General features: G+C 49.0%; 1 protein-coding gene across 5 annotated transcripts in view; it reads left to right on the top strand.

Moving 5' to 3' along the window:
• Positions 1-8,067: 8,067 nt before the first annotated feature.
• Positions 8,068-19,749, top strand: part of SCN3B (sodium voltage-gated channel beta subunit 3) — a 40,293-nt gene continuing 28,611 nt past the window's right edge. For 3 of the 5 annotated variants that reach the window (XM_074977048.1, XM_074977046.1, XM_074977047.1), the window contains exons 1-2: positions 8,177-8,616; positions 9,373-9,501. In XM_074977048.1, the coding sequence (XP_074833149.1) occupies positions 8,589-8,616; positions 9,373-9,501 (157 nt within the window). In that variant the 5' untranslated portion in view covers positions 8,177-8,588. The other 2 variants (XM_074977049.1, XM_074977050.1) reach the window with 2 other exon arrangements.

Here is a 19,749-nt window from a genome sequence, read left to right as displayed (position 1 = left end):
TCAAAACAAAAAACAGTCAAGTAGCACTTTAAAGACTAGCAAAATGGTTTATTAGGTGAGCTTTCATGGGACAGACCCACTTCTTCAGACCACAGCCAGACCAGAACAAAGTGTGTGTGTGGGGGGGGGGGTACTTTAACTTACCACTCCTGTACCTCCTTCTGGCACGCCTTTTATTCTGTAAACGACACAGTTTAGACTTGCCAAAACTTATGAATTATGTGTGACTTAAACCACCTTATGTGTGACCTAAGAAGGAAATATTTGCATACTTCCGAACAAGCTCTTGAACACTGTTTGATGTTCTATATATTTATTCTTTCAGATGCAAGACTAATTTCTCTTCCCTGAGAGTGCCCTATGGAGGAATAGAAAGAATTGCAATCAAACTTATTCAGGAAGAATCAGTCCTCCATGTGATTGATCACTGACTCTTTCAGACCATGTAAATGAGTTTTGTGCAGTATGCAATGCTTCTTTGGGATTGGTCAAAGAAATTCTCTCATTGTACATAATTAAAGAAGGAGTGCAACATCCTGCCACCCCATCCAGTGCAAGGTAAGGAGTATTCAGCGATTGCTGACCAACCTTTAGGGTATGGAAATACAGACACTATGCTGCTAAAATAATTGAAGCTATTGATTCGTTGGTGTTTTTCTTAAATAGTAATAGCAAAACATCAGATGAGCAATGAATGAGTATGCAAAGAGCTCTGACACCCTAAAGGGTTGTCATCCAATACCAAAGGGTAAATGAAGTGGGGAGAGGCCTGAAAGATGTTAACTTTACATGGTCATAATTGACCTGCTGCTCTCTGCAGATCCCTGTGGAAGGCACCAGCTGATTATGGTGCAGTCTGTATTTAGGGCTTCTGAAGTCTTACTGACAAGCATGAGTGCACCTATGATTTTAGCATGAGAGAGTGACGCCTACAGCCTTCTTAGGGCAATACCAGGTCTTCCGATTTTCAGGGTGGCACCTCCCTACCTGGAGCCACATAGAAAGTTCATGCGCTTGCAAGCAAAGTGCCACCAAACACGCTGGCTTGGGTAAAAGTATAAAGTGTCAATTCAGGTGTAAGCCAGAGGATGCTATCAGAGGTGTAGGAGTGAAACTTAGAGATGATTTCCTGAATGCCATCGAGGAATCTCCTGTTTCAGACCTAGCAGTGAAGGCTTCTAAATCAGTTCCGGGGTGAGGGGGTGGTGTATAACTTTATCTTCCATTTGAATGTGCCTAAATCCACTGGACTGGTTTGACAATCTGAATCACAAATATCCTTAGCTTTACATGATTCTGGTCAGCATTTGAGGATCCCTTGATCACAAGGGTAGTGCCATTTCGAATGCTTTTAAAGACACACAATACCGATAGACTATTGTTTGCCTGAAGAGTTTCCTATGACTCACATAGGAGAGGACTGTATAGTATCCAGTCCTAAGTGAATTCAATCCTGAAAGCAAAACAGTGCCTGTTGTGAAAGGATGTGTCTCCTCTGGCAGGCAAGATGGCAAAGGCAAGTTTCCTTATGAATCCTAAGGGATCCAGAAAGCAGGTGTTCTGCCATTTTAAAAGTGCCAGCTGGCTTTAAATGGATGCTGCTAGTTGCAGAGTTGCCTCTGGAGATCTGGCTAGTCTGCAAAGTAAGGCAGCGTACTCTAAAATCAGGGGACTGCTCTGGTCAGGCTCAAGGAGTTTGTGGAGAAAAGGGACATATAGAATCTGTATATGAGTGAGGTTAAGTCCTGGGTGTGATTGTGCATGGAAAATGCATTAAAATGCAGTTAGCTCATGCATATATTGAGTATGGAGATGGGATCCAGGTATATGCATTTGTGTGGGAAATGCTGGTGAAGCCGTGGATAGTTTGTATGTGGCTGTGATGGAGAGAGTTCCCTGAGTGGGTAGATGTGGAGCATGCAGAACTGAGCACTCTCCAGGGTAGATGGAGAGCACAGAAGAAGCCAGAACAAGATGGAGGTGCTGCTACAGTTGTGTGTGTGCATGGAGAATGGAGAAATATATGGCCCCAGTTCATGCCTGGAGAATTCAGATATAGCCCTGTATGAAGGAGGGCATATGAAGTGGGTGTCGCTTTGGCTGGGTTTGGAGAAGGCATCTAAAATCTTCTGAAGGAAAAAAACGAATCGATTTAACAGCACATTGTGAACTTCAAATCATCCTATAGAACCGACTGAAGAATTAGATCCCTGCTATAAAATCCTGTACTGTGTTGTTTAAAAAGGAAAAAAAAACTATAGAAAGGATGCCTTTATTTATTAAATCCTATAGCTTTTGAAAAAAATGCTCATTGGCCCTTTTCCATTTCAGTACAGCCTTACTACTTCCATCCGAATGATAGACTCCTCTTTACAGGCAGTGGTGTGTGTGCCTACAAGGGGGATCTGATCCTATTCCTTCCAGTACATTCTCCTCAGCATTAATCACACATCAGGAGGTAGCACTGCCATTGCCTTTTGCTGTTTGGCTGTTGCACTGTCCTAGTAGCCTGGAGGTTGGAATGATTGATTGTGAGCTGTTGGTGATAGGTTTGGGTCTGTGTCATCTCCTGGCAGCCAGCAGTGGCTATTCGGGGAAGGAGCCTTGTGATGTTTGCCTGCCGAATAACAGTTCAGTCTAAGCAAATTAAAGTGACTGTTGCAAGGGTGAAGGAGCATTGGTTGGACAGCCATTACACACTAGCAAGCCATGCAGGCTTTGTTGTGTGCCTTTCCTGTCCTGGCTCCAGGGGTATTATAAAGAGGGGACTTTGGCGGGGACAAACTAAGCTGAATTTATTTTTATCTCCGGACCTTAATATGCTTCAGAAAAGCTTCCGTCTTTTTCTTGTGCTGCAGCATCTAGGCAGGTTGCCATAGCAACCCTGACATGGTAAGCCTTTGGTTGCATTCAACATGTATATCCCTCCATGCATGAGTTCCCTCCGCCCCCAGAGGTTGGACAGGGTGCAGGGTTTCCCTTTTGCAGAGCACCCCCTCCCCCCAGGGTTCAGCTGTGGCCTGCCTCAGCTTCTTTCATTTCCTCTGTGTGAATGTGCAAGTGAGAAGGGCATGTTGTGTTCAGGTGTGTGTGTTCTCTAGCTCTTCTTTAGCAAACCCAAACAAACGGACTAATACTAGGTGAAGCAGAAATAGAATCACTCTTCAGCTGTGACAGAAGCTGTGCTGTGGGCAGTGTACAGTGTAATCTGTGCACGTGTGTCCACTCAAGAGAAATTCAAATGCCACCCAGCTGCTTAGCAGAGTGCCCCCAGCTAGGTTTTCTGTTTCTGTCAGTGGTGCGCATTTGTGCATGCTTCAGCATACATAAAAAATATATTCCTCACCTGGTTGGAAAAGATCCACACATGGAAAAGATTAGGAAGAACATTGGCCGCGGTGCCCAGTTGGCTGGGTATTGTTCTAGCTGGCATGGGCATAGTTCTAATTAGTTAAAAGCAAGTCCCCACTTGGACCAACAAGATGAGTTTGTAGCATAGGTGGAGGAAGAATGAAGGGATCTTACCTACTGGAAGTCTCGAGGATCAACAGCCCTCAAAGCTGGGCGGGGGAGGTCAGTCTCCATTTGTCCCAGGGATTTTTGTTTTGGGTTCTCTTCCCAGCTCTGCAACATATTTTCTTCAGTGAAGCCACTTTGCTCCTTTCCACCTATTTCCGCACTTGTAGACTGGGAGTAAGAACACCAACCTCACAAGGATCTTCAAAGTCGTAATTCATTAATAACTGAAAAGTGCTTTTAAGTCTGCAAATGGCAGGTGTTTGAGTATTGCATGAGTACTATGTAATGTGTTGCTTGTTGCTGATCAAGTAATGTTAAGTCCAGGGAGGTATGTGGTTTTTTTGCTTTCTGCACCCTCTCAGGAATCCAGTGCTAGAGCTGAAAGAGGGCTTCATTCATACGAAACCTCCTCCCAGGAAGACATATCTAGGTCAGGTGCCTGACGGTGGGACCATTCTCAGGAATAGGAAAGTGCGCAGCCAATTAGTGGTTGCTAACTGAGTCAGCACTATTGATCCTCTGCTTCCTCTTAATTGCCCATTCTCAGGCAGGCCTCCTTTCTTTAACTGGCTGGATTCTCTCGGGCAGCTGCAATTAGAGCAGATATTGCACATGAAATAGAGCTTGGCTAACATGAGCGTTCTGTGTTTTGCAAGGACTTGTGTTTTCCAGCAGTGCACCTGGCTTGCTGAGAACAGATGTTAATTCCACTCCATTGCTTTAAACACGTGGCTGTCAGACGAGACAGCCAGGGACATTGCTCAGTAGCTTCTGAATGTCTATAAAAAGCCATACAAAGCAACACCCATCCACAAGGCATTATTCAGACTGCAGCAGGTGAACTGGGGACACATCCTGTATCTCTCTAGCAGAATTGCAATACTTAGCTCCTTATCCTGTCACCTTTATTTGGGGCTCATCCAGCTGGGGAAATTATCCAGGATTGAAGCAGGGTTGATTAGGGAGCAGGGAGATCATCAAATAATGGAAGTAAATGTGTCGTTGCATGGGTGGTGTTGGAGCGAGGGATTTGGTTTCTTTGACCAAAGGATTCTGTTTCAGGACAAGGATTACTAGGAGGTCATGGGATCCATGTAACGAACTGAGGAAAGATCATTTTTGCAGGCAGGCTTGCAAGCCTAGTGAGGGGGGCTTTAAACTAGGTTTGTTGGGGGATGGTGACACAAGCCCTGAGGTAAGTGGGTAAGGAAGAAGGAACAACAAAGGAGGACCACTGGTTTCAAAGGAGAAAGCAGGCCAATCAGCTAATTATCTAAGTTGTTTGTACACAAATAAAAGAACCCTGGGAAACAAACGGGACAAATTAGAGGCTCTGGCACAGTCAAAGTAGTACGAGGTGATTGGAATAATGGAGACTTGATGGGATGACTCACATAACTGGAGCATTGTCATAGAAGGGTATAAACTGTTCAGGAAGGACAGGTAAGGTAGAAAAGGAGGAGGAGTTGTGATGTATGTGAGAGAGCAGTATGATTGCTCAGAGCTCCAGGAGATGGAGGGAGAAAAGCCAGTTGAGAATCTTTAGGTTCAGCTAAGAAGTGGAAGCAACAGAGGTGATGTTGTGGTTGGTGTCTGCTATAGACCACTAGATCAGGTGGATGAGGTAGATGAGTTCCAGTTTTGGGCCCCCAGTGTAGAAAGGATGTGGATGCATTGGAACAGGTCCAGCAGAGAATGGTTAGGAAGCTGGAGCACATGATCTATGAGGAGAGGCTGAGGGACTTGGGCTTATTTAGTTTGCAGAAGAGGAGAGTGAGGGGTGATTTGATAGCTGCCTTCAACTTCCTGAAGGGGGGCTCTAAAGAGGCTGGAGAAAGGCTGTTCTCAGTAGTGATGGATGGCAGAACAAGGAGCGATGGTCTGAAGTTACAGAGGGAGGGGTGTAGGCTGGATATTAGGAAAAACTTCTTCACCAGGAGAATGGTGAAACACTGGCATGCTTTACCTACAGAGGTGATGGAATCTCCATCCCTAGACGTTTTTAAGTCTTGGCTTGACAAAGTCCTGGCTGGATGACTTAGTTCGGGTTGATCCTGGTTTAGGCAGGGGCTGGACTAGATGACCTCCTAAGGTCCCTTCCTGCCCGACGTGTCTATGATTCTATGAACTCCAGATTGACTCACCACATGAATGGTCTTAATCTGTCTTTTTTGGGTTTAGGTTAGCCTACTTTGAAAATGCCATTGTTAGTCCAGAAGAAGAGCACTGACACAGAGAGTTGAACTGGAATAACTATTCCAGTAAATTCACCACCTTAATTATTGTGTCTGCAGTATGTCCCTGGAACTGAGGGAACGAAGCCAATGCTGAATGTCATGGACTATGTTTTATCTTGTGACCCAGGTCGTATTGACTGGGAATTGTCCTCCCACTGAGACTCGTACAGTCTGAAAGTATCGTTAAATGGGAGAAGGGCATCCTTTGGGTGAGAGGGCAGTTTAGAAGAAATCTCTTATCTAGGAATAATATGACGGTTTCTTCTTTCTCATTATTTGAGCACAGGGCAGCAGGTTACTCACCATACCTGGTTAGATTACAAGCATCTTGTATATATTGGGATATGATCTGGTACAACTGGGGTGTGGTCCTGATGAATTATTCTTATTTTTATTCATGGACAATGGTTACTATGTATTATTATTCAGTAGAAATTCAGCATGCCTAGAGATCTTTGGATAAAAGGATATGAGATAAATTGCCTGAGTTATGGCTGGTCTTCACTAGAAAAGAAATATGACTTAAGATATGCAATGCCAGATACAAGAACTGGGTAGCTGGAGTTGAGCTGCTTTAAGGTGAATTTGCAGAGTGGCCCCTCTGTGGGAAGTAGAAGGGAGCACCCTCAAGATGTAATTTAGCGCTAGGCTGGAAGATGAACCATAACAGCACTGATCTTCCTTTTAGTGTAGCAATACCTTTAGAGGCAGCTTTTCTCTCGACAGTGATGTGATTGTAGGTGACTAAAAGAGACTCTCCAACAGAGTGAAACTTGCTCAGAACATGTGGAGAAAAACAAAACACTCTTTTCTTTTAGTTCATGGTTAGCAAAGGCAAACCTATAAAATAGACACCCACCTCCACACACATCAGTGCTGAGCCTGCAACCACAATGTAAGATGAAAGGGGGTGAAAAGAAAACATGAGTGCACTGTTGTGCGTATTTTCCCAGCCTAACTTTCTCCCCGCAGGTGCATTTGCGTTAGGCACTCTTTGCACCCTGTACATAAGAATGGCCCTACTAGGTCAGACCAAAAGTCCATCTAGCCCAGTACCCTGTCTTCTGACAGTGGCCAGTGCCAGGTGACCCAGAGAGAATTAAAAGACCCAGGTGTCATCAAGTTGTCCAGCCTCTTGCACTCATTCCCATCTTCTGGCAAACAAAATGTAGGAAAGCTACCCCTGCCCATCCTAACTAGTGCTTTTTTGATCCCTACTATAGACTAGGCCTTCAGAACATCCTCTGGCAAACAGTTCCAGAGGCTGACTGTGTGTTATATGAAATACTTCCTTTTGTTTGTTTTTAACCTGCTGCCTATTTATTTCATTTGGTGGCCCCTCATTCTCATGTTATGAGAGAAAATAAATAACACTTCCTTAATTGCTTTCTCCACGGCAGTCATGATTTTATAGATTTCTAATATAGCCTTCCTTAGTTGTTGTTTGTTTGTTTGTTTGTTTGTTTTTGCAAACAGAAAAGTCACAGTCTTATTAATCTCTCCTCCTGAGGCAGTTATTCCACACCCCTCATTATTTTTATTGCCCTTTTTCTGAACCTTTTCCAATGCCTGTGCTATACCTGTTTTACAGTGGGTTTGGATAGACACAATTCCATTCCTCTGGTAGCTGCATTTGAGAGAAGGGAGGAGAAGTCCAAACTTGATCAGGGCCAGTTTTTATAGTGTTTGTGGGAGGGAGATCCAACCTGATTTAAACTTGATTTAAACTGCTGTTCCCTGGTACCTGACATTTTAGTGACTGGAACTCACTGTTCTGCCCTGGGCATGGGCAGGGGAGTTTTGTTTCCCCAAAAAGCAAGCTTTGAGCAGGTGAGGAATTCCCACACGGTCTGATATACTGCATTGTTGGGCTGCATACTGGGGCTATCCACCACTAGGACAGAAGTCAAACCCCACCTCTGGTTCTAGGCAGAAAAGGTGGAATTAAAAGGCCCGTGTGTCTCACCATGCTACCAGTGGTGCAACTGCTGCTTAGTCTGCCTCCTCCAAGAAAGAAAAAAGGGAAACCAAAAAAGCAAGAGGGAGATGGAGCATTTAGTGAGCATCTGCTTTCCTCAGATGGCTCAGCTGTGACCTTGGGTGCCCTTCAGAGTGGGAGGAGCACATTCTGCGTGTTGTGGCACCCCTCCAGGAGCAGAGAGCCTGGCCTGCTGTTGGCATTAACTGCTGGGGAACAGGCTGATACATGAGAAGTGAGGATTTCCCGGTATTTCCTACTGTTACATTAATGACCTTCAGAGCCTTCCAAATGTTAGTATTAAGCTCCTCACAGGCAGAGGACGTCCTGTGTCCTGCCAGAGGATAAATATCCCATGTCTCCTCCCCCAGCTTTATTTTGGGGCTGGGACAGGTGATGCTCCCTCTCCAGCTCTCCTTGCAAAGCTGCCCTGTGAGTGCAGATGGGGCAGACACATGCGAAGCTAGGGAGCTCTCGGGTGACTCCAGAACACTGGGTGGAGAGCCCCGGGGGGAACATCCGAGCTGATTACACTCCTGGCAAGCGGCGTGACAAGCCGACGTTAAGCTTTTGCAGCTCTGCTCGCTGCCTCGTGGGGATGCCCAGAAACGAGACGGGGGAGCGCAGGCCCCTCTCGTGTCAGGAGGCCTTTAGAAGCCAGCTGCACAGGCGGAGGCAGGTCGCTGAGTGCATGGCCTGTTCCAGCCAAAGGACTTCGTCCTTACTGCTGGCGGTCTTATTGCTCTGATCCGATCTGATGGAACTAAGTGAGAGGGAGGGGGGCGCGCCCTCGCTATTAGCTGGAGAGCTTTGGCACGCTCAGGCTGGAGAGACGCTTCTGGTTGCCTTGAGGCATGCTGGCAGACCGGGAGGGCAGGGCAGGTGAGGCACAGCCGAGCCTGCTGTCTGAGGAGGAGGGTGGGGGTCCGTGGCGGGCTGGGGAAAGGAAGGGAGGTGCCCGCGCATGCCTGGCTTGCGCGAGCATCCCTCGGGAGGGCCGGGCGAGGTGCTTCGGCTGCGGGGGAGCCGTGTGTAGCGGGGAAGCTGCCCGGCTCCACCATGCACCTGGCCCGCGGGAGGGGCGGAGAACAACGCTCCTCCAGCCTGCCGGTGCCAAGCCGGGGGCGCGCCCGGCCCAGCCGCCGCTGCTCCACGCCCTGCCGGCTCCGGGCTCCGGGCCGGTCTGGGCGGATCTGATTTGGGAGGAGTGGGGCGGACCAGCCCCTCCAAGCTCCCGGAGGAGCCCCAGCTGCTTTTCCCCGCGGTTGCCGGTGCCTCTGGCGCCTGGGACTCAGGAGCGCCTCCATCTCCATGGTGCGCGGCTCGTAGCAACAGCCCTGGCCGGGAGGAGGAAGAGGAGGCAGGGGAGCGACGAGCCCCGGCCGGGAGCAGCCTCCCGAGTGGAGCTGTCCAGGATTTCGCTCGGTGGGAGGCTCGGGGGGCGGCGATCCGGCTCTCGGGGGACCTGTCCGTGGTGCTGACGGCAGCTCCTTTGGGGTTCAACCCGCCTTCCTGCCACAAGAAAGTGGCACCTTAAAATCGCCCGGAGCGCCCTGCTCCCATATCGCCGCGTGTTCCTGGCCCATCGCAGCAGACAAGCCCGGGTCAGCCGGCAGCCTGATCTCCTGTTACACACAGGGCACGACGTGAAGAGACGGATCCTTTCTGGAAAGAGCATTTATCCCGCTCGAGAACCGCCCCCTCGAGGAATAATGGCTGCGCGCCCAAGCTGCTTTTGTCTCTCTACAGTCCTGTTGCTTACATGGGGTAGGTGCCTCCATTCTTTCTGGGGTGGGGTTGGGTTCCTCCTGTGCTGTTTCTTTAAAGACCTGCTTCTCCTATTAGCCTGGCTATTAGCCAGGGATAAAGTATGGTGCCCCAGCCTTCATAACAAGGGCAGGAGATGGATGGCAGGAGATAAATCACTTGATCATTGTCTTCTGTTCTCCTTCTCTGGGGCACCTGGCATTGGCCACCGTCGGCAGATGGGATGCTGGGCTTGATGGACCTTTGGTCTGACCCAGTATGGCCATTCTTATGTTCTTATGTTCCTCCAATTCTGTCTCCCATAAAGTCCAGCCTTAGTAGTGGCTGCTAGCTCCGTTGACAGAGAGAAGGAAATGGCATTGCTATTAAGATAATGACATCAATTAGGCTATTATTAAATGGTCTTAAAGCAGAAATCCTGTTTTTTCTGTAGTGATGGTGCATACTTTGCTTATTTTTTGCTAGTGCTGTAAAATGTTATGTACGTTGATTTAACACTGAGGGACATAAAGCAGGCAGATCATATGAATTTATGTGTGGCTTCTGCAAATCAAAGTGAAATGTTATTGCAATTAGTTCCATTTATTTATGAAATCTACAAGAATTTTTGTTACTGGTTTTAAAAACGTGGCTATATTGTTTTCTCTGTGTTTTTTTAAATGCCTCATTGATGCCAAGATATGTCCAACATGTTCTTTTGATTTTCCCATAAGTGCTTATGTCTATGATGCTGTCAACAGTCTGCTTGGTAAATTTCTGGAGAGACATAGTCATGCTAGTCTCAAAATTCAACCCCAGAGCAACATATGGTTGAAATCCTGGCTTAATGATATAATCAGGGTATGTATATGAACTGCAAGAGAGCACTCTATAAACATCCCTCTCAGCAAGTGGAAAGGTTTGTCCCTTGCAGGCATTTTTAACCCTGTGATCCTAAGAAAGGAGATTTAAACAATAGCTCTGACAGCTCACCTAGGAAGCTGGCCTCACCTATTACCTGACCCAGAAGATGTAATTGAAGTGGAATGGTTTAAATAGGCAACACTGAAGGAATCCCCATCAATGTAGTGCATAACCCAATGATTAGTGCACTCACTTGGTGGCAGGTGAACCTCTTCAAATTCCTTGTCTGGCAGAGAGTGACGTCAAGAACATAAGAACAGCCACACTGAGTCAGACCAATGATCCATCTCGCCCAGTATCCAGTCTTCTGACCCTGACACTCCTGTGCCATTGATGAACCCATTCGCTGTGAACTAATTCTTTTTTTTTTTTAAATCTACATACAGTTTTGGCCTTCACATCACCTTACAACCCCTTCCACAGGCAGAGTGTGCATTGTGGGAAGTACTGCCTTTGGCTTGTTTTAAACCTGCTGCTACTAATTTCAGTGATTCTTGCGTGTTGGGTGAAGGGATAAATAAACTCCTGCGTCACTTACTCCAACTCCATTCATGGTGGTCTAGACCTCTATCCTAGCCAACCTGAACTGTCTCTGTTCCAAGCTGAAACTGAGGGTGAATCTACAATAAGGACAAAAGTTGTTTACAGATACACAAATCAATGCATCAAAACTGACTTTCTTCCCGAGTGTAGTCTCATAAGGCACCCATTGACATTCCTATCATGTGGAGTACAGGGTCGCTGACTGAGCCCAGAGAGGTCTATTTTGCCACATCTTAACAGACATGGCAAAATCAAAGTCTGGAAGATCCATCTTCCCATGTAGATCTTCTGGTAAGTATAGATTAGCCGTTAAACAGCCCCCACTTCACATCATAAGGGAGGACAAAACCATTAGGTTAAAAAGTGCCACAGCCCAGTCATCCCCCTTTCCCCTGAGCTGTTTTGTGGACCATCACGCAGCTCCCTAATGACCTGAAAGGAAATGTTTTAGACACCTAAGTCACTGGAGAGGTTTCTGGTCATGGCTGGTAAGCAGGGGTTAGTACCATGCACGGGAAGACCGGATCAATTTTCTTCTCCTCCTTCCTTCTGATGCAATGGAGAGGCTGAGGACCAATGTTACCTCTATTTTTTTCCACCCATGTGCACAATAAATTTTGTGATGTGCATTGAGGCATGTGCAGATCTGCACCACCAGTAGAAACACATGTTGCCAGCTGTGGGCATTCAGTCCATCAGCTGGGCGGGAACGGAATCTCTTCTAGGCAGGTGCCCAAGTGCTCAGCTTACAGACAACACCGGCGAGAAGGGCTGTGCTTTGTAGGGCTCATATAGACTGTGCCACTTTCACTCAGGAGTAACAGCGTCACAGCTATTCTGCATAGTCCTGTGGTTTGATTGCTGACCCAAAGTGCCACTGATGCTAGTTCAGCTTGCTGAGATAGGACTGGAACCTCCATCTGCCTGCTCTTAAGGGAATATTCAGCTGGCAGGCTAGACTGGTAACTCAGCAGCCCTCAATCTTCTGTAGTGAAGCTGTTCCACTTTTATTACATACTCATGGGGTCACACGAAAGCAGTTCTGTGTAGTTGAGTGGTTGGGATGGGTGGGTGCGTGTGGGGTTCACTGCACCTTTGGTTTTGCGGAGAAGGGATTTGAAACTTGTTTGCTTTTTCCTGAACTGAATAGCCTGAGTGCTTGGTTAGGATGCTCTAAAACATTGTCTGTGTCTACACGACAGTAATCTTTTGAAAGGGCATGTCCACACACAAAAAGCAGATCAAAAGAGCAATCTGATCTTTTGAAAAAGAACCTCCACACAGCCCCTGCTCTTTTGAAAGAAGGGTCCAGGGACTGAAAAATCCAGCTCCATGAGGACTGCTCTTTCCAACAAAGGGCCTCCAGAGTGTCTACACATGCTTTTTTTCCAAAAGAATCTTTCGCAAAAAGGCATTCTTCCTCATTTGGGAGAGGAAGACGGCGTCTGGAAGAAGCACCACATTTCTCTGTTTGTTCTTTGGAAGAGGGCCTGATTTTCTGAAAGGACTTGTTAGTGTGGACGTGGCCCAAATGTTACAGAAAGATAGAACAATAGAACGTGAAGGGACCACGAAAGGTTATCAAGTCCAGTCCCCTGTGCTGCTTAACCTGCTCTTAAAAATCTCTAGTGATGGCGATTCCACAACAGCTCTAGGAAATTTATTCCAGTGTTTAACCACCCTGACAGGAAGTTTTTCCTAATGTCTAGCCTAGACCTCCCTCACTGCAGTTTAAGCTCATTGCTCCTTGTCCTATCCTTGGAGGCCAAGAAGAACAATTTTTATCCCTTCTCTTTGTAATGCTCTTTTAAGTACTTGAAAACTACTATCATGTCCCCTCCCAGTTTTCTCTTTTCTAAACTAAGCAAGCCCAATTCTTTCAGTTTTCTGTCATAGCTCATGTTCTCTAGACCTGTAGTCATTCTTGTTGCTCTTCTCTGGACCTTCTCCAATTTCTCCACATATGTCTTGAAGAGTGTGTGTGTGTGTGTGCGCGTGTGTGTGTGTGTGCATGTGCGTGTGCGTGTGTGTGTGTAAAAAACAAAAAACAAAAACCATTAATACGTGAGTTGGTAGATATTTACAGGAGCACTCTCTCTCAGGGGTGTCCACTTTTTTGAAGTACTGTTGTATGAAGTCCTGCATTTGGTTTGTTTTAAACTGATTTCAGTAGCTAATCCTGGTTCTTGTGTTGAGTGAAGGGGGTAAATAACACATCCTTGTTCATCCTGTTCATGGTTGTGTAGACCAGTGTTTCTTAAACAAGTGAACAACTTGCAGCCAAGTATGTATTTGCTGTTATTAAAAGGAGATACAATGTTACTTCTTCATTTCTATGAATCCTGATTAAATTACTTAATTAATTTTTTCCAAGACAGAAGTAAAGGACAGCCCAGGGAGAGGGTGCTTTGCAGCTTGTGGATGCTGTGCCACTTGCATTAAGTTGTAACTGGGCCAAAGCTCAGGTAAAAAGCCTTCAATAGTGCTGTGGTTTGGGTGCTTGTTCACCAGGATGCTAGTTCAACTCCTTTCTCAGCTGGCTGAGGTGGGACTAAAAGAACCATTTCTCTACACTCAAATGAATAAAAAATTGCAGGGCTTTAAGGCCTCTGAGGGGATGATTAGGCACCTAGGATGTTTTTTGGAGAAACTTTTCCATATTTATTTCATATTGCTGGAGCCACACAAAGCCCAATCTCGTTAAGTGGTTGGGGGATGTGGGTTCGAAACCCCTTGTGTCTTGCTGCAAGGGAATTTGAGCCTTGATGGCCTGCCTCTCAGGTGAATGGTCAAAGTACTGGGCAAGGAGGCTCTCCTAGGTGGGCATGCTCATTCTGTTTTTGTTGTTGATGGAGGACCATCTTCCTTTCATATTGAACAGCAGCACACAGGAAGTCAAGATTCGAGAAGTGGTTTGGGTGACTTCTTGTCTGGTAGACGTCCCTGGTTTAAATCTCCTCCTTTTCTTAAAGAGGAGGGATTTGAAGGTGGGTCATTTCTCTCTCTTCTGAATGGCCTAAGTGCTGGGTGTGAGGCAGTCAGATGCAGAGACTCCTCCTGTGTTTACCGTCAAAGGCAAGCCACATTTAGCAAGTTTGTAGGGAAAACTGGTCCACAAGGATCTTGTGGTTCACACTCTAGTTGTGTGGCTTTGGGCTCTGCCTCAAAAGCAATGCAAGGCTGGTGCAAGTCTGCTGGCTACCTGGTGAGTGAAAAGAGGCACTTTTTCTTCTTAGCACTCAAGTGCTCCACTTCCCGTATATATCAAAGGAAGCAGCTTAAGTTTTCCAACTCCTCTGTTGAGTGAGGGTTAGGGTGCTTACTAAAGTGTTGAGTGTCCCTGGCTCAAATACCCACCCTGCATAATACGAGGCCCTGTGGGCTGCATGAAAACAAATCCCTGTAGTTAAGCAAGGGGCTGTTTAGAGGCCTTCTTGTTCTTTTTATGAAAGAAGATTTGCTGCTGAGCAGTAAACCCCCATCTCTCTAGTCTTCCATGATCAGGTATAAGCCCAGGCTGTAACCTGCCCCTGGGCACTCCCCTGCTCTTTTGAGGGGTGTGATGTGGGGTGGCCACCTCCTGGGAGAGAGTGTGGGGACTGATTCCTGACTGAATACCCTCCCTTTCCAAAGAAGACAATGGCCTCTGGAGAAAGAGAAGGGGTTTGAGCCTTCATGGCCTGCCTCTCAGCTGAATGGCCTAAACACAGGGCATGGAGACAGCCCTAGGTGGCTGTGCTTGCTCTGCTTTCGCTGTTGATAGAGGACCACTTTCTCTTCCCATTAACCTTCTCACAGGGTCAAGGTTAGAGGAGTGGTTTGAGTTCTTCCTTTCTTTTGCGAAGTCAGGGGTTCTAATCCTGTTCTTTTTTCCTTAAAGAGGACGGATTTGATCCTGGGTCATTTCTCTGTCGACTGAAGGCCCCAAGTGCTGGGTGGGAGGTAGGTAGATGCAGACACTCCTTTTGTCAAAGATGAGCCACTTTCAGCAAGTATGAAGTGACAATTGGAGTGCTGAGTGCATGTGGCTCCTGCTCTAGTTGTGTGGCTCTGACCTGTGCTCAAAAACCAGTGCAAACTGGGTTCAAGTCTCCTTTCTGCTTGTGGAGTGTAAAGAGGAGCTTTGTTTTCTTCGCACTCACGGGCTCCACTTCCACTACATATTAACTGGAGCAGAAAAAGCTTTCAGAGCTCTCTGAAGAGTGGGGGTTTAGGGCCCTTGCTAAGGAGCTGGGTGCCCCTAGATCAAATCCCCATGCTGCCAAATTGGAGGCCCTGCAGTGTGGATGTAAGCCCCCATGTAGCTCATGGGTTGACTATTCACAAGGCCTCTTACTGCTTTTTATAAAAGATGATTTCCTGCTGAGCAGTAAAAGCCCCTCTCTAGTCCACCGTGATTGGGATACAAGCCCAGGCTGCAGCCTACCCCAGGGCACTCCCCTGCTCTTTTGAGGGGTGTGAACTGGGGTGGCCACCTCCTGGGAGAGAGTCTGAGGAGCGATCTTTGTCCAAACCCCCCTCCCTTTCCCAAGAAGACAATGGCCTCTGGAGAAAGAGAGGGGGCTCAGACAAGGATGGCCCCCCACAAAGGACAGCCGCCTAGGAGGCAGGGGATCCTAGTACAAGCCCCTGCGCTGAACAGGCAGCTGTGGGGCTGGAAGCAGGATCTCCCACAACCCAGGCAAGTATCCAAACCACTGGACTAGAGAGTGGGGCTGGTAATAAGCCCAGCCGAATGCCTATTTAACGCTAGTGGAACAGCTTCCATGGGAAAAGCCACTGGCAACTCAGTGGCCATTACAAAAAGGAGACAGCACAGGTAGGAAGGAAGAGTCAAAGTAGCATCTCTCCCATGGAAAGGACATCACCTGACAACTGGCCAACCTCAGATCACGCAGCGGAAGCCTAACCCAAATATTTGGGCATTAAGGGGAGAAGAACTGCTGACCTCTCAAACAGGAAAAAGCACACAAGCCACTCAACCAGCCACAACTCTTCAAGTCAGACAACCGTGAGGGGAAAAATGGCCCTCCACCAACAGCAAAAACAGAGCGTGCAAACCCACCAAAGGGCTGAAGAATTAGACCCAGACACGTGGCCAAGCCTCCGTCCCAAACAAGAAGCAAGGCCTCGTTGCTTGTCCAAACCATAGCTAATTACGAGGGAACAGACTTGCTCCCTGATCACTCTGACCTCGTTGGAACTCTCTGGCCTCAATTTGAACCCCTGTAAACATTCAGTCACCCCAATTGGTTTCTCTGTCTTCATTTGACCCCATTCTGGTTGAATCCTACTCATTTACCTAACAGTGAGCCTCTATCACACTTACTTTCTGGTCTCTAAGAACTCGTTTGAACTCTCTGGCCTCAATTTGAACGCCTGTGAACTTTCAGTGACTGCCTAATTGGTCTCTGTGTCCTCATTTGACACCATTCCTGCTGAATCTTCCTCATTTACCAAGCAGTGAGCCCATATCAGACTTGCTCCTGGCTGGCCCTGGCCTCGTTTGAACTCTCTGGCCTCAATTTCCACCCCCGTGAACCCTTAATTGGTCTCTGTGTCCTCATTCGACCCTGTTCTGGCTGAAGCCCGCCCCTTGCCCTTCGAGTGAGGCCCAAACTGACTTGCTGTGTGACCCCGTGTGAACTCTCTGGCCTCACTTTGAACCCCGGTGAACTTTCAATGACAGTCCTTGTGTCCTCATTTGACCCAATTCTCCCTCAATCCTGCCCCTTTCCCTTCAAGTGAGGCCCAAACTGACCTGCGCTGTGTGTGTGCTCTGTGACCTCATTTGAACTCTCCGGCCTCAATTTCAACCCCAGGGAACTTTCAGCAACCCCGTAATTGGTCTCTGTGTCCACCTTTGACCCAATTCTCCCTCAATCCTGCCCCTTTCCCTAACAGCGAGCCCCTGTCGGACTTGCTCGCTGCTCCCTCTGCTCTCGTTTGACCTCTCTGGCCTCAGTTCCAACCCCGGTGAACTTTCAGTAACCCCCTAATTGGTCTTTGCCTCCTCTTTTGACCCCATTCTGCCTGAATCCTTCTCATTTTCCTAACAGTGAGGCCCTGGCAGGCTCGCTCCCTGCGCTCTCTCACCTCGGCTGAACTCTCCGGCCTCAAATTGAACCCCCGTGCATGTTCTGTGACCCGCCCCAACCCCCCAATTGGTCTCTATGTCCTCAGTTGACCCCTCGTGTATCATTTGAGCCGTCCATATCCCCAGCAGACTCTCAGCCCTGCGCTCAGTGCAACAGGACTGGTGAGTGGCACGGGAGCAGAGGAGTGGGACTGCTTTGAGAGGCAAGGAGGACGAGAGAGCAAGTCGGTAAGCCCGGCCTTGCCGCTCACCCTCAGCGTCTTAAGCACGGGCAAAGCACAGGGCCGCGCCCTGCACCAGCTTGGCTCAGAGTCCTTCATGGACTCCATTCCTACCCCCTTTGCCCTTGTCTTTCTGAGCCCCTCTTTCAGCATTGTCCTTGGGCACCTCTGCTGGCAGCCCCTTCCCCAGGCTGGCCGGCTGGCTACCTGCCTCCCTCTTGTGTGACGAAACGCTGCCTGGGGTTTGTTACACACCCACTGCTTTCAGCAGAGGCCCGTGGTTCTCGCGTCAGGAAAAGGGGGTAACTCTCCGGTCCTTGCATCCCTCGGGAGGGACCCAACCACCAAGTGAAAAGCTCCCGAGGACCCCGCTACCACCTCTCCCTCGGCTGATTCGCGGCAGGGGCATCTCACAGGTCCCTCGGAGGCTGACACTAAACCGTCTCGGTAGGCGGCTCACTCGCCTGCGGGATTCCTAGGCAGAGAGCCCACGCAGAGGTGGGGACCCGTCAAGAGAAGAGGCCGGTTCAGCTGCCTTTCCCTGAGCTCCAGAGCAGGGATTTGACTGGCTCTGTGCGATCGCAAAGGCCTTAGCCCTGATTCTGAAGTGACGGCCAGCCCAGGGAGGCTCAGCGCCAGTCAACAACCAACGGTCACTGGGTCACTGCCCCCCAGGCCTTTCCCCACTGAGCCTCGAGTAGTTCAGTGGTTTGGCCAGTTGCTTGGCAGGTGGCTGCCGCGAGTTCGACTCCTTCCTCCTCTGCTTCAGGCGAGTGCCAGCGTGGCCCTTTCCGTGTGGCAAAAGGCACGCAGTGCTATAGGGCTTTGGATGGTGGGGGCTTGTCGGGAGCTCAAAAAGCTGCTGTGCTCGCTTGCTTTTTGCTGCCCAAGCAGCCCCCTGGAGTTGAGTCGTGGGAGTGGGTGAGAGCTGAGTGTTCAAAACCCCTTGCCGGGGTGGGATTTGAGCCCTTCTGGCCTGTCTCTCAGGTGAACGGCCTAAACGCGGGGTGTGGAGGCAGCCCTGGGTGGCTGCGCGCCGTCTGTTTTCGCTGTTGCTGGAGAACCACTTTCCCTTCCCGTGGGCTCTCTGACTAAGTCCAGGCTGGTTGAGTGGTTCAAGCTCTGCCTTGTCTCCTAGAAGTCAAGGGTTCAAATCCCACTTTTTCTCAAAGTGGAGGGAATTGATCCTGGGTCACTTCTCTCTCGACTGGATGCTCCAAGGGCTGGGTGGCGGGGAAAGTCAGAGGCAGAGACTCCTTCTGTCCAAGAGGAGCCGTTTTCAGCAAGTACGAAGGGAGAAGTGGGCTGGGAGGTGTGCGTGACTGCTGCTCTAGGGCTGTGGCTCTGGCTTATGGCCTGGAGCCAGTGCGGTGCTGGTTCAAGTCTCCTTTCTGCTTGGTGAGTGTCAAGCGGTGCTTTGTTTTCTCAGCGCTCAAGGGCTCCACTTTCAGGACATAGTAACTGGAGCAGAAGCTGCCCTCAGCAACCTGTGTGGAGCAGGGTGTGAGGGCCTCTCCTAAGGATCTGAGGGCCCCTGGTTCAAGTCCCTGCTCTGCCTGCTGGGTGCCCCTGAGGGGTGGAAACCAGCCCTGTGTGGCTGATGGGTTGGCTGCTCACAGGGCCTCTTGCTGCTTTTTCGTAAAGAACTTTTGCTGCTGAGCAGTAAAACCCCCTCTCTCTAGTCCACCGTGATTGGGATACAAGCCCAGGCTGCAGCCTACCCCAGGCCACTCCCCTGCTCTTTTGAGGGGTGTGAACTGGGGTGGCCACCTCCTGGGAGAGAGTCTGGGGAGCGATCCTTGTCCGAGCCCCCTCCCTTTCCCAAGAAGACAAAGGCCTCTGGGGAAAGAGAGGGGGCTCAGACAAGGATGGCCCCCCACAAAGGACAGTCACCTAGGAGGCAGGGGATCCTAGTGCAAGCCCCAGCGCTGAACAGGCAGCTGGGGGGCTTGAACCAGGATCTCCCACAACCCAGGCGAGTACCCAAACCACTGGACTAGAGAGTGGAGCTAGCCAGGAGGCCAGCCCCAGGCGTATTTATCGCCAGTCGAACAGCTTCCATGGGAAAAAGACACTGGCAACGCAGCGGCGACTACAAAGGAAGGAAGATTCAAAGCAGCGTCTCTCTCCCATAGAAAGGGCAGAGCCTGACGACCGGCCAACCTCAAAGCAGGTATCAGGAGCCTGACCCAACTCACACGGCCTTCGCTTGAGACAGGGGTGAGCCAAGATGCAATCCCTCCTTTTCAAGGAAGAGACAGGATTAGAACCCCTGGCTCCTGAGAGATGGGGCAAGTACACAAGCCACTCGACTAACCTGGCAGGCAAGCTCACATGGCCCGCCATCGACACCAAAAACAGCGCCCACACCCGCCTTGGGCTGAAGAATTAGACCCAGACGTGTGGCCAAGCCTGCGCCCCACAGAAGAAGCAAGGCCTCCTTGTTTGCCCAAACCATAGCTAATTAACAGGGAACAGACTTGC

The sequence above is a fragment of the Carettochelys insculpta genome, chromosome 25, assembly GCF_033958435.1.
Source record: "Carettochelys insculpta isolate YL-2023 chromosome 25, ASM3395843v1, whole genome shotgun sequence".
NCBI classification, from domain to species: Eukaryota; Metazoa; Chordata; order Testudines; family Carettochelyidae; genus Carettochelys; species Carettochelys insculpta.
Note: the sequence above shows the minus strand (reverse complement) of the source record. Positions and strands in the feature narration are given on the sequence as shown.